The following is a 19,625-nucleotide window of genomic DNA, read 5'->3' as shown; positions in this document are numbered from 1 at the left end:
TTTTTATGAGGCTAACTTGTAGTATGTCACCACCGTGAGACTTCTGAATGTGTTCAGTACAAGACAATAATAGTAAGCCACAGATGAATGATGTGTAGTAAAAATCAATAAACCTTATAACTGTTCACTAAGGGAACTGATTTTATGCCTATAAAAATAAAACAATTATAGCAATATTAATGGCAGATTCATCATAGTAATATAAAAGTCCAAGTGTGCTTGTCTGTTGGGAATCTTTAATTCATCCTTCTGTATTCAGTATTCACAAAGTAAAAGAAATGGAATCAACTTCAAGAACAACCTTTAACTTGCAGTAATTCACCCTGTCAAAAAAAAAAAAAGCTCCAACAAACACAAAACAAAATAACAACAACAAAAAACAAAAAACCAACCAACCAACCAAACAAAAAAACCCAAAACAAGCAAACAAAAAAACACCCCAGTACAACTTTAAAAACCAGTTTTAACAATCAATGTAACTGGGATATGCAGAAAAGGAAAAAAGTTAAAGCCTCAAAAACCTGACCAGTAAATCTCATTTTTTTTCATGTCATGATTATGTTTTCATGTTACTGTGTACTGTGTTAACTGCATTGTAACAAAACAGGTGGTATAGCCACATAAAATATTTATCTTGTGGTAATGCAGGTTAGACACAGCAAAGGCATTTTTTTTAATTGACAGGTCCTCTGTTTTTAGGCATCTATTCATTTTTGGAGGGAAGGGCAAAGAGATACAATAGGAAAAAAAATTGCCTATAATTTATAGCATATAGAGCTGCTCTAAAACAGGTATTAGAATCTTCAGTTCCACTAATACCATCCAAAGTGTTACCAAGGGCCTTATTTGAGCCTATCAGGGTCAACAGAAAGAGGTCCATCTGCCATCTGGCTTGGATCCTGCATTGCCTGCTGGGAGAGGACAATGGCACAGGCCCAGCAGGAACACGACTAGGAGCCATCTCTGCACCCTCTGATATCTACAGCTATGACACATCTTTCAAAGTGGCTCAAGAACAAACCCCCCCACCAAAAAAAAAAAAAAAAAAAAAAAAAAAAAAAAAAAAAAAAAAAAAAAAAAAATCAAAGTTTTTTTCATTATTCTGATTGCCAAATTTTTTAAGGCAAGTAAAAAAAAAAATGACAGCTTTTGATATAGGTTTTACATAAAATAAACTAGGTTACAGCATAAAACAAGTAAACAGGTAATGGCATTAAAGTCTCTCCTCTAAATCTGGGTAATTGTAAACATTAAAAAAAAGACTGCAGGACTATTCAAGTAATAGAACAATCACAGATGTCTTCTCATATGCAGGCTATTAGGTTATCTGCCATTCAAGATTATCAAAAAAGACATTTCATTATTCACAGATGCTCATTATCTCCATTTAAAATCTATACATTATATACAACACAGTTTTTGTGGTACTAGAATCCCCATGCCTTCCAAAGGTATATTTTTCACAATACACAATTACAATGAAACAGTGAATACAGTAACATTTTACACCGATGCATCTTAATAGGAACCACCAAATAGACATCTACATTGTACCAAAGTGTCATCACAGTTAGCCTCTCTGAGAGCTTGTGGGAAATACCAGAAGGGTATGCAAGGTTCAGGCACACTGATACATAACATTATTTATTTACAATTGGAAAGGAAAAAAGAGAGAAGAAAAAGGAAAGGAAGAAGAAGAGAAAAGAAACAAACAGCCTTTTGCAGTTAACGCCTTCTAAACATGACAAATACATATCTCCATTTAGTGTGTGGTTCGCAACTTAGCAGCAGACCCTGTGTGCGAGCCTTGGTACTGATACAAAAAAAGTAAAGAATATATATATATTTTTATATATATATGTATATATATATATGCATATATATATATATATAAAAACAGAAGTCTAATTACAGCAACATTTGTTACTCTGTGATAAAATCTGCAATTTACAAAAATGAAATGACTGGTTTTTGCCTGCCATTAAGGCATTTCAAATTAACACCATGGAACTGATGTCTGTAATAAAGCGCTTCCTCATGTGATCCAGTCACATGACAATGTTCATCCCCAAATTCATCATTCTCTGAAAAGAGAAAGAAGAAGTCTTTAGTAAGCAGCATCCTTTCCTCACACTTTTTTTTCTGCACCTTGAATACATAATGAAATTAAATCCGTACAAGCATTCTCAAACCCAAGAAGAAAAGACAGCAAGCCCTGTCCTCATGCCTCCCCTGCCAGGAGCAGCATCCTAAGGAGTAACCTGTACCAGGATTTTTGATTTGGGCTCTGAAACCCTCTCACCCATCAGCTCATCCAGGGCTACAAACCTTTCTTACTCAAGTAATTCTAGCTAATGGTTCCTTGTTTCAGCATCACCTTTCAGACAGACACCTGTAATACAGAACTTCATGGTTCTATTCGATACATTAAACTCTGAGTCTTGACATGGCAGCAATGAATGAAACCCTAATGTTAAAAGATTCTTTGGAATTTTCACTTGATATGGGACCATCATAATGCAGAAGTTTTCCTCTTGACAACCAAGTAAATAACTGAAAGGTTTTCAGGCATATAAAAGTCTAACATGGGTATGCAAACTTAGATACAAAGCCATCTCTAACAGGCTCCCAAACAAACCTCTCTAAAAGCAAGATCTGCAAGACAGGCAGCCTTGCAGAATAGACAAAATCCTAAGTTTTTCTGGTCATGCATGGATCCAACTGAACATTATTTTTAAACTAATTTTATTAAGAATTTGGATTTTAAATTGTATTTCATAATCCCTTGTTTTATCTTAATACCAATCCTTAAAACACACTCTACGAAAAATCTCAGAAGACAGACTACTTGTTCTTTCTTAATGACCTATGTTACAATTAAAGAACACAACCAAGGACAATATGTCATTCCAAGAATAAAACTTCAATTAACCCAAAGTACCAAGTTTTTCCTCAGCCTTAAAAACTGTGTCATACAAGGAAATGCACACCATCAGGCTAAAAAAATCTGTGATTTGCTTTCTCCTGTCTATCTTATGTAATATGATTTATTGGCTATTTACCTTCTTTGTGCAGGAAACATACCAGATGCAGATGCCTGTGCAGCCACCTGCTGAGTGGCAACAAGGGCAGCAGAGGTCAACCCTGAGGGAAAGAAGAAACAAAGGAATTTTGATGTACTTCTGGTTTTAATGGATTTTTGTGGTCAGAAAAATGGTTGGAAGGATCTCTAAGGCAAACAATCAGAAATGTTGGGGGGTTAACACTACATAAATGACAAATATTGCAGGCAACACTGTTAAGACAGTCTGCCCAGTATGATCAATAGATCTTTCTCTAATAAACTGAACTGTCTTAGATAGATATTCTACAAGAAATTACAGCATTTCTACTTAATGCATTCCTTTCCAAACACTGCACTGCATGATGCTAAGTGGTTTTTATGAAAGAGTTTGTGAATAAGAAGTTCAGTAGAAATAACAGCTACCAGGAAACAACAAGAATCGAAACACAGAAATGACATGCCAGCTGCTCAGTATACAATACTTTCATAATAACTTACCATTTTTATAGTTTTGCTACTGAACAAGCATAATGCATCCCAAAAGGCATTTGGAATCACTGAATCACACTGAGAAATGTCAAGACTTTTACACAGGAAAAATAAATGCTGAGGCACCGAGTCAACATAAAGAAAAATGTCATTTAGCCACCAATTGTGGTAGCATGTACTTTGCTGCATGGGAGGAAACCTCCTTTTAATTCAGTCCATAGTTAAAGAAAAAAACTTTCAATAAACGTATAAAACCTAGGGAGAATAAATTGTATCTCACTGCGCCGCTTTTTCCCTGACTGCAACTTTGCGAACAGCACTTGCCAAAATACAAAGAGTCCTCTTTCAAACAGTCAAATTATAACAAGCACAAACCCTTGTGACTGCAATGCCTTGTACATAAAGTACGTTCAGTATAAAAAGCTTTTGTCTTTGCTACACTTCCTCCATTGCTTACACAACTCTAATTATACAAAAAGGAGGTTGTTTGGTTTGGATATTTTACTGCCTTTCAGCCAGTTAATGTCAGTTTGCAGGAGGAATCAAAACATTCATGTGGATGACAGCCTAACTGGTACATCTTTAATAATGCTCTGACACCGAGTTTTGGAAACAAAACCTGGTATTTTTCAGGCATGAAGCTACTAATTTATTGCTAGTACATGCTGTGAACTTTCAAGACTTTTTCCTAAATGTAAACCAGTTCTGTTCTAACAACAGGATCTATATTCAAAATGCTTCATGTAGGCACCATTTCCAGTATCAAGGCAACAACTCCATGAGGCAAGCTAATCCCATCTATTGACAATTCTCTGCTCACCTTGAAACGGGTCATACTGTCCAGGTATAAGCGGGTAGCCCATTCCAACATGTGTGTGGTGGTGTGTATGGAGATGCCGCTGGCTGAAAGGAGAATGGCGGTCTCGTTCCCGTTCTGCTTCCCGTTCACGCTCAGCTGGTGATTTTTCCACAGGCTAGTGAAAGAAAACTGATGTGAGAATTTTAAATGACATGAAATCACCACAAAACCATGTGCTACTACCTGTCAAAAAACTTTTGAATACAGATGATGAAGCTACCTTTTCTGAAGAAGCATTTCTACTGGACTATGTGTACTTGATTCTAATCTAAAGCTATTTTTTCTGGTTAATGGAAGATTTCCCAAAGACTTTGAGGCAACACACTACATCTTGAAGACACCACAGTGACTTCTAGTTTTGGGCTCCCTGAAGCTCAGCTGGCTTGCCAATGGCTAAACAGTCGAGGTGAGCTGCTGAAAATGGATGCTAATTAATCCTCAACCTTCTAAAGCTCTCTGGGGATCACGTTTGACTGAACAGCAGAAAAACCTTTTAGAAGATAAAATGAGAGTCAGTGACTTGCTCACAATTAAAACCACCAACAACTTATCTAAAAGTGAAATAACAGTATTCGTTCCAATTTTGTAAATCTTGTTTGTAAATCTTCAGAAATGGGGGCTGGTAATCAGCCACTTGGAAGATGTGGATTCTTGGCAAATACAAGGAGAGGTTATTATCAAATCCCAAAGCCCAGCTTCTCATTTCATTATGGTTCCAAACAGGAGGTTCCTGTTTTAACTGTTTAATGCAAAAAATCTGTGCACCAGGAGGTATCTCTGAATCTGTATTTCTATATGAGTCCATTCAAGACAGGAAACCTCAGCGCAGAATTGTGTTAGATGTGTTACTTCCAGTTTATGCCACAGAAGCATTCTGACTATAAACTGCTTTTATTGTATGCAGCAGTATAAAGAAGAATCATGCATTCATAACATGATGCTAGATTGTGTGTTTCCCACAATTATGTTCCTCCCCTCTTCCTATACGTGACACTCTTCAGTAAGAACAGGTGAAGCCTTACAACAGGTGACTTGCTGCGATACTGGCTGGCATGCTGCTGGAGCAAATCCAGTGCTTTGGACTCAGTGGTGGATTTTGCATTGATGCTTGGGCTGGTATTGACCTTCTCTGCCTCTTCTCTCCCTGACATCTTCCCATAAACTGGATAATGAAATCCTGGAGAGAGATAGGCCCCTGTGGGTAAACAATAAATAACACATCAAGTTACTGTTTTACATTTTGATTATATCAAGGTAGGAGGAAACAATGTCAGAACTGAGAATTACATCAAAAGTAGATCACATGACTACCAAATGGCACCACTGCTTCTCAATTTCATCATCTAATTTACTCTGATGGATGGAGGTTATAAAGAGGGTTGAGTTGATAGCCATTTCAGACATTTATGGGTCCTCTTTAAGGAAAAAGAATAGTAACCATAATGGTTCTGACAGTAAGTGCTTAGAATATTTTTACAGGCAATAAACTATCTGTCAGTCTAACAGCAACAGCAGACTGTCAAGTATTGAGAAACTTGAGACTTCATAAAATGAACATCTTGTATTAACTCAGTTTCATCTACAGAACTTTCCCCAGTGGAAGCACAAGCAACACAATGTCACTCATGAAGCTTCTAATTTAGCCGAGGTACTAAAAGAAATATTAAAACGCAGGCTTTACTCAACCTGAGGATGCAAATCTTAACTAGTGCGCAAGGCAGATTTCAGAATACATACCGGGATAGCTGTGCATTAGGACAGGAGAGACTGCACGATAGGCTGGATGGTTGGGATCGTACATCTGCGGATACGGATAAGCATGCAAGTACTGGATGTATGACTGATGCTGACTCATTGGTGAGGAAACTGCTACTCTAGCACCCCGAGAATCCTTCCAATTTACAGGAGTCTTTTGATCATCGTTTTTTATCTTGCTCTCATCCACTGATTGAGAATCAGAACGCTTGACCTCTTTAGGCTCCTCTTTAATGCTTGCTAATGAGACAGGAAGGTTAGGCAGGGAACTTTCCTTGTTAGGTGTTTTTCTAGGGCTGTCTTCTTTTAATTTTTTCTCACGATCAAGTTCTTCTGATTTTTGCTGATCAAGGTATTTAGGCTGATAGACATAATGATGCCATGCTCGTGAATCTGGATCCTAATACAGAGGAGAAAAAAATTGTTCTGAACTAAGACGTAGAACTAAGTTTGCTATTGATATTTCCCACATTTTAGTTAATGTATTTTTAATAGCTGTTTTAATACCATATCCTCATTACATAGAGGAGAGGTTTGCCTGCCACAGAGTGCCTCAAGCTCAAAGTCAAACCAATATTCCCATGAAGGAGCAAGAGTCTATTATCAAAATTTAATTCAATTGCTTCATCTTATATCCTTCTTCATGCCTTTAACTAGTTTAATCATGAAATACATATGCAACGTAATGAAGTTCTGAGACCATGTTATTCATAAAACATTTTAATTAAAGCCCACAGAGAGATTTTTCCCACTAGAGAGCAAAAAGTATCTGTGAACCACAAAATTAGAGCTGGCTAATGATATGCCAGAGCACTCAGAATACCTGGAACAATGTACATGAAAAGCAGATCTAGCTGGCAAGATTCTAATACTGCCTCCAGTATTACAAACATCCAGGACTCTGTGGAAGTCAAGTATTAAAGCAGATTTTTTCAGCTGAGAACCTTATTTTAAGCTTGTAAAGTTATGATTGGGCAAGTATTTACTGGATCAGGATCACATGGTTTAAAGAACATGCACTGGGCACTGTAAATACTTTTTTACATAATATATTACACAGACCAGTTTATAAACATGTTACAGAACCAGAAAGAGGAGTTCTTTACAATACCACACTGAATCGGTATGAAGAAGCAACAGGAAGACTTCTTTTTCTTATACAGGATATGCAAGAGCTAATTGTCAGCATTTTCTCCAACTGACAGACATTTATGGCACATGCCACAAAAATATAAGCACACAACTAACAACTTGGACATTCTGGCTCAAATACTCACTTGAATCAGGAGACATCTTCTCCTACTTAGGGCTGTACCATCCCACTTCCTTTAGAGCTCTCTACTCCCACTCCCCTGATCCCACTGTACCTTGAAAGACAGCCTGTAGGGGTGAAGTCTGGGGTGTACCATACACCAGGACATGAAAGCATCAAGCATTAATGCTCCAGTTCAGAGCACGGAGACAGTCACATTGCCTCAAATGAAGGCAATGTGACATCTACGAGGGCCAGCATGAAGCCACTGGATAAAATTCTGGTTCCACTGAAGTCAATGGCAAAATTATTGCTGACTTCAATGGAGAGAAGATTTCATCCATTGTGTAGGTCTGTAGGGGCTTGAGGTTGCTAGAGGAGAGAAGGGGAACTTAACTGCTCCAGAAAGGTCACCTTGGGTTAAGATAAAGAGCTGTGCTTTAAGCCAACTCTTCAAAGAACCAGCTCACCAACCTTTAGTAAATGCCAACTATCATTTAACAAAAAAGGGAGCACTTCAAACCATGTTTCAAATCTACTTTAAGTCCACTCACAATGAAAGCTGCTCATTTTGCTTGAAATTTCTCATTTCTGAACTAAGCAAACTGCTTAGAATTTACATCTAGAAGAGAAATCTAATTCTATTTTATTCATGTATATAATTTAAAATAGTCTGTTCAGGTCTTAAGCCTGTGCTCTGTCACCACCTTACTAGACTTTTTAATTTATTTTTTTGTACTTTTCAAACAGCTCAACTGGAAGGTTTATTGGTCTATTCACAGACTACAATACCATTCAGCATGAAAGAAGGATGGTGGAGCTTGTTTGGCTGCGAAGGTGGAAGAATGTAGCAGAATCAGAAAGAAAATCTCACATGACTTAAAAGATAAACCAAGACATTCTTGTTGCATTTCCTGTGATCTCACCTGTTTAAATCTTGTGGTTGGATCTACTCCTGTCTGCTTCATTGAGTCCATAACAGATTTCATCTCCACAGCCTCCTTTATAAGCTGGTGGTTTTCCATTTGTTTGGCTTTGAAAGTGTCAGACTGAAGCTGCTGCTGGTGATTGGAAAGGATCTGCGATTTGCTTGTCTCCTCACCTTTGCTAGGAACTAATGATCCTATTTTAGTGTTATTTTTGATGGACTCAGGAGTTGAAGGGGCCTTTGAAATAGTGGCAGATGGAATATTTTTCTGCTTGTTGTCATCCTTCCCAATCTCCTTCAAGGGTGGGTCATTCTTCCTCTCACAGTCCCTCCCACTTTGTGCCATTTTCTGTTCTGCTAGTCTCTGGTCCTCATAGTATTTTTCATACTGCTGCCTATAAGCAGGGTTGGAGGCCATTAAGGACTTTTGGTCCATATAGAGCCCATAGGCATACTGTCCATAATAAAGTGACTGAGCAAGTGCAGGGTGTCTTTGAGTTATTACTGACTGATGTTGTGGCTGCAAATTAGAGGAAGTGCTTTCACTTTTCTTGGCATCTGACAATTCAGCCTTCTCTTTCTTTTCAGCCTCCTCCTCAGCCTCTTTTTTAATCTTCAGCCCCTGTGGGGTACTGCTGTTCCCAGCTGCTGGGGCACTGACCTGTCCAGAGTGCAAGTAACTTGGGGAATAATAAGGATCATAGCCATGGTAATAGGGAGAATGAGACTCTTTTGCTTGAGCTGATTGTGCTGTGGTTGAAGAATGTCCTTTTACAACACCATCTTTATTGGAAATAATATCTGATGGAGAGCTGGCCTTTGACCTCATGCCCTCTGACCTGCTGTCAGAGCCACCATCATCAGCTGCATCAGAAATATCTGAGTAAGCAGGGCTGTTGGTTTTAGCAGCCGTGCTGTCTGCGCCATTCTGTGTCAACACATGCAGTGGGGCCATGGCAGATTGTCCATTCACCAAAGTGCTGCATTCCATCCTGGAGGCACTCCCTATAGAAGGGCTGGGCGCATTGTCTGTGAATGTGTAAACTTTATCAGCTTCAGCCTTAATACTTGCCATCCTGCTCTCTTGAGACTCTGACAGTCCATTGGCTAGCACCTCATTCTTGTTGAGATGGTCTTTTAAATAAGATAAGTCTTTTCCACAACCTTTTGAATCCTCCAGTTTCCCCAGCTTAGAATCTGTTTTGGGGCTGCCTGTCTCTTTGCTTTCTTTGTCCTTCAGCTTTCGCTTCTCCTTTTTCTTTTTGTCTTTGAGTGATGTGAGAGCTGGGTTTACAGTGCTTGGCTCTCCCATAATTGTGGGCTTTGGTTGAATGGGTTTCAGTGGAGGGCTCTTTGGTGTAGCCTGAACAATAGTAGTTGTTAGAGAGGGCAGTCCTGGTATTGTTCCTGTAGTCGTGGTTGTAAAGGCTGTAGTAGGTATAGCTATTAACTGAGGAGGAGCTGGTGCTGGCGCTGGGGCAATGGGCCTGGCTGTTTTCAGCTTGGAAAGGTTTTTATCCACTTTGCAATTGTTCGATTTCTTGCCTTTATCACTCAAACTCTTCTTGTCAATTAACCCTTCAGCCTCCAATTTTGGCATTTCGGTTTGCAAATTGCCATCTGCTACTGAGCAGTTATCCAGTGTGGCTGCCATGTTAGAAATTACCGGAAGGCTGTTCAATTCACTGTTCAGACCCTTCTTTTTGCCAGAATTCTTGCCAGTTTTGGAACTGATAACTGAACCAGGACCATGGCTGGTCAGTTCCCTCTTTCCCTTGGGTGTCCCTGGGGTAGCAATGGAGGAAGGGGATGTTGGTGCTTTTAGTGGATCAAAGCCTGGCAAATTTGTGCTTTGCTCACTGCATTCAAGTGCCACATTACTCAGTGCTTCCTCGCAGTCTGAAATTTTGTCTTCACTGTCAGGCTCAAACTCCAGTTTGTTTTCTGGATCTAAGTGTGCATGAGCCTGATGGTAACGTAATCCATTAATGTGCTTGTACTTCTTGTTGCAGTTGGGGTGAGGACAGTCAATCAGCACTGGGGAAGAGCAGCCGTGGTCCAAAAAAGTAGTCTCAGGTTTCCCCTGTGGGGTGGTGGGAGTGCTTCTAGAGTTAGTACGAATGCGTTTTCCAGACTTATTGTCCTCTGAACTGGAGTTCAAATCCAGCTCCATAGGAGGCTTAGTTTTTCTCTTGTTTGTGGATGAGGGGCTGGCTTTTACTTCATCCATGGAGCAATTTGGGGGTGTTCTGCGCCCACTTGAGTTAAGGCTGCCCCTCCTCCCTTTCCCATTGGCACCACCTCTATTTTTATTCTGAAGTCCTCTGGACTCTGCAAAACTTGCATCATTCCCAGGTACAACTGCAGCTGCAGCGGACCTTGCCCGCTTTCCCCTGCCCCGTCCTCCGCGCATTTCCAGGTCACTTGTTGGCGACTCACAAAACCTGTACAAACAATAGATTTAATCAGTAGGAGCCGTAAACTAAAAAAACAAAACCACCACCACATCCCGTAAGAGAACCTTCACACATGTTAAAGGAAATATGTCCTTCTGACAAATGAGAATGTTACAGTCAAAGGCAAAGTCATTAAAAAGGATAAAAATGCTAAGGACGTATCCACCTAGTTAGAACAATGGAGCAAAAAATTTTGCTAACTTACAGAAATGCATTTTAAAATGAAATGCTCTCTGACTGACTCCCATGTATTTCCCCTTCCCTCTCAAAAATACCAAAGAAAAATAAAGAAGTGCTTTCACCCCATGTTTCACTCTGGAAAGAGAGAACTACTCATTTCCCTGGTGCATGTTTTCAATTATAACCAGTTGTGCTTTATATAATCTCCGTACAGTCTCTTGCCTCAGATTAGGGGTTAAAACAGAGAAAAAACAGACTCAGAATGTTTGCCTACCTAGGAGGGGCCCAGTCATGCTTTGTGCAGTCCAACAGTGTTCCCACATAAGTCTTGTTCCTCCATGTAACGTTTACCACCAGGACACCTGTCAGTGAGAGAAAAATAAAGTATTATCATAGTTAGAACAATAACTGGGATAGGCTTTTTGTTTTGCTCTTTTATTTTTTTCTTCTTTTTTCTTTGTCCTTCCCCCACAAAGTGAGACGATTACTCTCATTTGCTTTCAAACACTCTGGTCTATATTCTTCCTCTTTTTTTGTTTCAGTCACCTCAAGTTAAAACCCACAGGAAAGACAGCAAACGACTAAGAACGTGTGCATGCATATGTGTGTGTGTGTGTGTGTGTGTGTGTGTAAGGCAGCTTGCCTGTGTGACTGTGTGTGTGTAATCAAGATACAGCTGACAGAAGGAAATGGGTTTTGCCATGTCCTGCCATAAAACAGCAACACTCACCTCTTAATATTGCTATTATTGCACATAATTGCTTTCACTTGGCAGCCAGCCAGCATGAACTAAGCACCAGTTACAGTGTTTAAATCAGAAGGTAACTGAGAAGAATAATCTGCTCTGCTTTGAACAATATAATAATGATGCTTCTATTTACTTGAAATTACTCATATCCAAGCACACATACATACACACGTATGCACTGCAAGTTTTGTTCGCAGATATAGCTGGAAAAATGTATTATTTGCCTTGCTTTTGGTTTTGTGGCTGTGAGGAACTAGACATGAAACTTCAATCATACAGCAGTGAAGGTAAGAGTAATTCCAATATGTATTTATATAGGAAGAAGGATCCTTCAAAAAACCTACCGTAATTTAATTGCTTTTCCACTTATGACTTTCATTAAATGCAAATTTGCCTGCCTAAAGCAGAATTCTAATTTCATTTTATTTGAATTACCCCTGTAAAAGTTGTGAATGATAAGGTTATTGTAAGTAACAAGAAAATAAATGTGGGGGGATGTCATTCAAATGTTTTCAGGTTGCCCTCAAATGCTTCTTCACATAATTTATCATCATGTTTATGGACTAACCAGCATAATGACCCCTTTAATTCATTAACTGCCACTGATAAACAGAAGGTAGCATTATTGAACCAGACATCTCTTCTCATTAGAACACACACTGAAATAAGAAATACATTTTATCTAACAAAGAAAGGCACAATACAAAATGTTCCAAATTTATGAAAGGCGTAAAGACACCAACTCGTAGCTGACAGATTTGTTTTTCCTCCACATTTCCCTTATTCTATCTGCAGCGTCTCTGTAACAGATACGATTATGGCATTATGCCAGAATGTTTCCAGCCCATCTTTTTGCTTTGTCTGACCAGCGCAATTTCTAATTTTGCACTAAAACCGTCCCTCTGTGCTGCACTGAGATGAAGTTAACATGCAAGCAGCAGCTTATTTCCTCAGGGGTCTTTTAGCAGCAGGGAGGTATTTTAGATATTGTTAGTAGAGGTGCCAAGGAAGAAGATATTTCCTTGAAAACTGTAACAGATATGGAATTTATCCCCCATATGTTTTTTCATTGTCATTAGGTAACTGGAATTTTGCACACTGGGGTGAACTGGTCTGCAGCATGACAAACTGCATCTCCAACTAGTATCAGAGTCAGGTTTTCAGGTCCTAGAAGGACCATGGTGAAGGCGTTTAAGGAAAGACTTGATGTGGCACATAGTCCCATGGTCTACTTGACAGGGTGGTTTTGGGTCATAGGTTGGACCCAATCATCTCAGACACGCTGCCCAACATAACTGATTCTGTGACCAGGCTAAAAATACCATGCTGTATTTTTGTGACCTACACAAACCAGGCAGCCTGTAAAGACACCGAGGCTGCTTTATGCTGCCCCTTGCTTAGGCATGGAGGCAGCCAGGGTATGCTGAGGTCCAGGGAGAAGAAGGAGGAAGAGGAGAACAACCCAGTACATCCAAGAGGAAATATATATCTGTTGGTGGAAATGGGGTTTCTTACAATGAGCGACTCCGACCTGTGTTCCCACTTGCCATTCACACCTTAGTGAAAAGAGATAGTAAAGGTGTTTCTCTGGCAGCCTTGATGCCTTTCTTCCACTATAAAAGCTTGTAATCTGTGACTCTGTACGGTTCCAAGTGAAAATCAAGAGTATTTTCCACTGGTAAATTGTATTACAGCATTGTCATGGGTTAGTACAGTTTACTTTTTTAGTCATAGAGGAATGTGGAGTGATTTTCTGGGTCAGGACCTGGGAATTGCTTTAGAAAGGACAAGGACCTATCAGAGGGTTAGTTGGAATATTGGCATCTGTTCTGACCACTGAAAATTGTCAGCTACGACTTTGGGAAGTACCATATAAAACCCCTTGATTTCCCGTAGCTGGGCCTTTTCCTTCTTTCCCTTGGCCAGAGAGAGACAGGTAACATCGAGTTGGGCCTGCTGTTTCCCCCCTTTTTGGGGGGGATCTGGCCTGAGGCCTGGCCGGATTCCATCAGCTCCCAGGTGTGGGGGGGAAGGAGAGGTTGCTGCTTTACAACAGCTACTTTCTCTAAACTTCCCTGGAGCAGGGAGAGATCTCTACTAGGCCCCTAATAAGAGCTATGGGCACCATTTGGCTGAGGCTGCCCCGATCTACACTGAGAAGGCATTTATGATCCTGCCTGGTTTTTTGTAATTCCGGACTGCCTGGGTGCTCCGATCTCTGATGTTTCTGTGTGAGTTCTTCCTCCCTCACCAGTGCAGCCTTGAACATCTAACACCAAAAGCTACAGAGGGAGAGAAGACGACTCTGGGCCTATTTAACCCTTTCCTGGCAACATGAAGCTTCCAGAGCTCGGTCCTTCTCTGAGACAGAAAAGAAAGGGACAGAGTGACCATAAAGAAGAAACAGTATGAAGTGAGTAGAGCAAGAGTGAAAAGATTATTGGGACAGGGGGTTGAGGAGCTGGTTGTTTCACTCTTATTTGAGCCATGGAAATGAACTCTATATTTAGATCATTCCTTTAAATCATGGGAAAGATATGCATTTGGGGAGATGATTGTTTAGATTTGTGTGTGGATTTGAGCAAAGGTGTTTGTGATGGACTAAGTAATATTAATCCTATAAGATGCTTGAACAGAGATAGAGATGAGAAGCTCTCTGCACCAGTGAAGAAGTGAGAGGATATCTCTGTGATGATCCCTTGAGATGAAGAATCCTTTGCTTTAGAGTTATTCATCTTTAAAAGGTGACAACCCAGTATGCAAAAGTCTAAGACCCATGACCCATAAGCAGCTTGGGAACCTGCTAATGGGAGGGGTCACAAAAGCAGGTTTCTCCGGGCGGTTGTTTTTGTGACAGTTAAAAAACCCACAAGAGAACTGTTCTAGGTTGTCAGTGGGATCCATGACTCTAAGAGAGACTCTTCCCCTGAAGAACTGATGAAAGACTATTGTCAGTGAAACTGACTGAAAATTACAAGTTTTGTCTCTTTATGTTGTTTTGTAGGAAAGTGAACAGTTTGTAAGAGGAGGCAAGAGTGTTTTTGGATTTTCATTCTGTTTTGTTATAGTTTTTTTTCCCCAACTTTCTTTCTCCATTCTCTCAGTGTGCGTTAATAAAACTATTTGTTCATTTTTAAGGTTGAGCCTGCTTTGCTTTTCTTCTAGTCTCTCTCCCACAGAAAAAGAGTGAGTACTAAAACCAGAATTTAGTGAACATGAAACCAATATATTAATTGGTGTTTCCGACCGGTTTTCAAAATTAAAACCATTACAAGCATGTAGCCCCTCTATCTGCAAGCAGCACAGTTGATCCCTCCAGCCCACGTACCAGTGTTTGTGCAGTCTCCTGAAAGTACCAAGCAAAGACAACCCTCTGATGTCCCACAGAGTATTACTGAAGAACTATCTTTGCATATTTATTCTTCCCCAGCTAGTTAGTTCACCTTTATACTTTTTTAAAAAAGTAATTGCTATTGTAATGGGGATTTTTTGTTTGTTTGTTTGTTTGTATTTGTTTGTTTGTTGGTTTGGGGGTTTTGGGAGGGGTTGTTTGTTTGCTCTGTTTTGGGATATTTTGGGTTGTTTTTTTTTTTTTGGGGGGGGGGGTATTAATGAAGGCTTATTCTGACAGACATCTCCATCTTCCTTGATATATATAATCTTGCCTATCTCTATGTGCACTTTAATAATTTATTTATATACCAAACCTAAGGATAGCTTGTTACCTGTGAGGTTACCTATTGACAGAAAAGAGGGCAAGGTAGACAGCAGAGAACAGTGAAAAATCTCCTGAAATCAATACATATTTCAGTAATTCTAAGAAGGCATTTAAACAACCTCTCAGTGTAAGAAAGTCAGTATTTCAAAAGCAAACACAAGTGAGTTCCTCCCTTAAAATCTGCTACATATAGCATCTCATTACATTTGTTAGGCTTAGCAAAGGCCCCATGCAAGTAGAAGGGAATATTAATCTCCACACTGTGTTGCAGTAGCTGTAGCAAGGAATACATTTCCTTTCCCTAATGGATGGCACATTGCTCAGCCACACCTAGGATTCCACAGAACTGGCAGGGAAGATAACTCATTTACTCTTCTAAAATTATCACAGAAATGGGTTAGGAGAATATAAGCAACATGGGAGGTAGGACTGATCTAAGGAAATGTGCAGCTGGTGGAAGCTTATTAGGCCAAAGCACCAGAAAATGAAAATGTAGATGACTGAGCTGGTAATCCACACAATGTACTTGATGCAGTGCTGAAGAGAAAGGATTATTCTTCTAAATCAGGGTGTACTATTTGTCCTGGCACAGTATTCAAGCTCAAACCAAGAACCTCTGCTGAGCCTGTTCTGTCCCAGACACAATGCTAGAGCACTGTCCAGCTCACCTCCCAGTATCACTTCTGAGTACACTGGCCATGCACTCAGGGATGCACTAACCCTTCTCTGGGTCATTCCAGCTCCTCTCTGTGCATGTGTGCGCCCACATACCCCCTCCATCTTGGTAAGGAACACATCATACACAGGATCAAACCTCTTGGGCACTGTGTCAAATCCTAAGAAGTCCCTGTAATGAGACCTCCTATTAAACTACATATCAGGCAGCAGTAATTCATTACCTGAACAAGAGAGAAAATGCAGACAGTTCTGAAGAACCCACAGGTTTCATACACTTTGAACACAGAGATGCATTTTCACCTTAAAAAAAAGCCCAAGAAGTTAAACTTTTTAAAATACCCATTACTGAAGAATGGGAAAAAATTCAGGGGCTTACAGTGAAATGTATCCAGGGGTATTTGGACTCTCTGAGATTCTAATTCAGGAGGAAACTTAGCCAAATATCTAATTCTGTTCTTGTGAGGGTGGATTGAACAACAGTGAATATATACTACATACAAATGTTTCTTCAAGCAACTGAGGATGTGATCTTAAAGAGTTTGACCAATTACCAGAGCACTGTTCACAAGAACTGGATGTAATAGAGAAAAACTTATCTCCCCAAAATATGGATATAAACTTTGTGGTTTAGTTTGGTTGAACATTCTATTTGCAAACTACGCAATTATTCACAGTTACAGTAAATCTGAAATTAGCAATACTTTCTGCAGTCTTCAGTGTCGTATGTCCTACATTAAAGCAAACAAGAATATGAAAATTAAAAATTATGAAATTACTAACCATGGTACTCTTTATCATTAAAGAGTAGATACAGTAAGCAGAGAATGTTTTATGTGTGGGAATTACAAAATGGTGGTATAACATAAGATAATGGGGTCATGTTACCCAGTTGTTTTACAGTTCACCTACTCTAGTTTTTCTGCTAAAATCCATTATTAGACAAGGCAGGACCATACCCCAAAGCATTAACATATGACAAAGGTACACCCAGGATGTCATCTGTGCCCACCACTGTCAATAAAAGCTGCTTCTTTAGCACTGAATGTTCTCAGCTTTTTAGGAACAAGAGAAGACTCTGTATTTTGCTGTTTTCCTTCACAGCATGTGTACTATTATCAGCTCTTTTCCTTAACTCATCATAATCATAATCACAATGTTAATGACAAAACATTTTCAGGCAGGAGAAACTAACACAAGCCTATAGGAGCACAAAACCATTTTACATAAGCACTTTTGATTGGTAACTGTACAAAACAACTGTGACAATTTGTACTTGAATTTTATTATGGAATGAAAGGTCACATCACAAAAGCGGTATGTAAGAAAATAATTTCAGAAACCTACAGAAAAACCCTCACTTTTTATGAATTCTGTCGATATGATGTATCTCTTCTTCTCCTGTTCCTTCTTTTCAGTGACTAGATAACAAAGACCAGAACCAAAATTTGCTATTTACTATTAACTGTATCTCAGAGAATGAAATATATCATCACAAATTGAAAATTAAGTAACTAAACTTGTTGCTAAGAAATGCAGATGTGCTATTCTGACATAAAAACATTACAATCAAAGGCAATTTCAGTACCAAGTAAAGTTATTGTTCATACGCACTACTCTGGCACTGCACATTCAGCAGACACATCTGCACTCCTGCAGATGTTTCTTCACTGAAAGACAAAAATCCCCTGAAGTACATAGTCTAAAACAGATACTAATATCTTTGTTATCTCGGCTCTGTTTTCTGCAATAAACATAAGCCAAGAATTTTCATGTTTGTATTCCAAACTTTGAAAATGAGATAATGTGGTGAAGAATCAAACTATCACATCACAACCTTAAATGTGGGCCCCAGCTTTTAAAAATACTGGCTTTAGAAAACAAGGATGTTCAAATTCCAATACAAGTAGACACTACTCAATTAATCACATTGGAAAGCCTGACTTAATTTTTACAGCATAGGTTTCTTTTGTGTTCAGATCACAGCAAAAGGTACAAAATCCTGGTTTAGTGCAAACTGATTATTTTACCAGAGAACTCAGCAGACCAGTTATCTGAGTGGGTAAGCCTTCATTTTTGTAAAAGGAGCTGCTCCCTCTGCTCACAGTAGAGAGTCTGGCAGAAAGTACCTGTAAAATTCTGGAGAAACCAGATCCGCACAAAGACTTTCTGAACACTTCTTTAACTGATTTGTTGAGAAAAATTTAAATGGTCTTTCAAAACTAGGAACAATTTGTCTATTTTTCAGTCATCAAAAGTGTATATGTATGTTTAAAAAGTCACGTATATTTTAAAAGTCTCATAAGTCACGCTTAAACATAAATGGATTCCTCTGTGGTCAAAATTCCAAAATTAACAGTTCTGCTGCCTACTACCTTTACTATCCCTATACTTTACTTTACTTTATACTATACTTTAAAATATAATTTTAAAACAACTTTTGCTGATGCCAGAGAAAAATCTCTAAAGTGTACTATATTTTGCAGATTTTTTTAAGATTACTTCTTTAAAAGGTTAATATGATAAATTCTTGTGGCAAAAATCTCAGTGGCATAGTAATTCTTCAAGGTTGCAATCCGTGGTATATAGAAGCATCATACTGATGCAACACTACAGCATAATCAAATCCTCGTATCTTTATGATTACTGAATCCACAAATTTGTTTGCAAGTCAAATTTGATCTGCCTTTTGTCCCTGCCTTGACATAGACAAATACTACAGACATGCCTGGGATAGTCAAACCATGGCATATCTGTCATCAGTGAGTAAGTACACTGTTGGGAAGGAGGAAGCCAAAAAAACCCTATAAATATGATTGCCTCTATTCTGAGAATGAGAAACCTGTAAGTGAGATAGAATTGAAAGTAAGTTTTGATGTTTGAGGTGTATTAGATACTGGATCTCTGGGAAAACAGTTATGTGACCATCTGAAAGTTACCTGCAGCCAGACCCAGAGGTCAAATGGAATGTTCTGTCTCACCCCCCAATGTGTGGTTCATCCCACACCTGTACCCCTCCCCTGAAGTATCAGGTATCTGTAACCCCATTGGCACAAGTCCTGTTCCAGCCCACCTTGAAGACCCCTGATAAGGGGTCCCAGGGGGGCTGTACGGTCTCTTTGCTTGCAACCTTCCCTGAGGACTTTCCTCTCTTGGAATTTCCTCTCCCTACCTCTCCCTTCCCCCACCTCCCTAGGCCTTGCCACGAGCTGCAGCCTGGCAGCTTAGAGCAAGGCCTCATATCCCTTACAATAAACCTCATCTTCTAAAACTCAGCTTCAGAGATCTCTCGTCTACATTCATCTACACCGTCCTGGAGTCCTCAGCAGCAAGAGGCATATTTCTACAGTACACCACCACCATTGATTAAACAAGTTTTATTCCACATCTGGCACTGCAATCTTTTTGGTCCTGCATGTATCTATTTGACATCACTTTCTAACAATACCTAAAATATATGAAATGCAAAAAAACCTGCAAGATGAAAATCTATATTCTTAG

The 19,625-nt window shown here is 39.3% G+C and overlaps 1 protein-coding gene across 3 annotated transcripts in view; it reads right to left on the bottom strand.

The window, feature by feature from the left end:
• Positions 1–1,356: 1,356 nt before the first annotated feature.
• ZNF608 (zinc finger protein 608) overlaps positions 1,357–19,625 on the bottom strand; it is a 96,753-nt gene continuing 78,484 nt past the window's right edge. For 2 of the 3 annotated variants that reach the window (XM_058424210.1, XM_058424209.1), the window contains exons 4-10: positions 11,258–11,345; positions 8,346–10,791; positions 6,150–6,567; positions 5,435–5,607; positions 4,374–4,527; positions 3,063–3,144; positions 1,357–2,084 (exon numbers count right to left, since the gene is read on the bottom strand). In XM_058424210.1, coding sequence (XP_058280193.1) covers positions 2,078–2,084; positions 3,063–3,144; positions 4,374–4,527; positions 5,435–5,607; positions 6,150–6,567; positions 8,346–10,791; positions 11,258–11,345 — 3,368 coding nt within the window. In that variant the 3' untranslated portion in view covers positions 1,357–2,077. Of the gene's footprint in view, positions 2,085–3,058; positions 3,145–4,373; positions 4,528–5,434; positions 5,608–6,149; positions 6,568–8,345; positions 10,792–11,257; positions 11,346–19,625 lie in introns of those variants that run through there. The other variant, XM_040091105.1, reaches the window with a different exon arrangement.

The sequence above is a fragment of the Hirundo rustica genome, chromosome Z (assembly GCF_015227805.2).
Source record: "Hirundo rustica isolate bHirRus1 chromosome Z, bHirRus1.pri.v3, whole genome shotgun sequence".
Classification (NCBI taxonomy): domain Eukaryota; kingdom Metazoa; phylum Chordata; class Aves; order Passeriformes; family Hirundinidae; genus Hirundo; species Hirundo rustica.
This window is presented reverse-complemented; position numbering and strand designations above follow the sequence as displayed.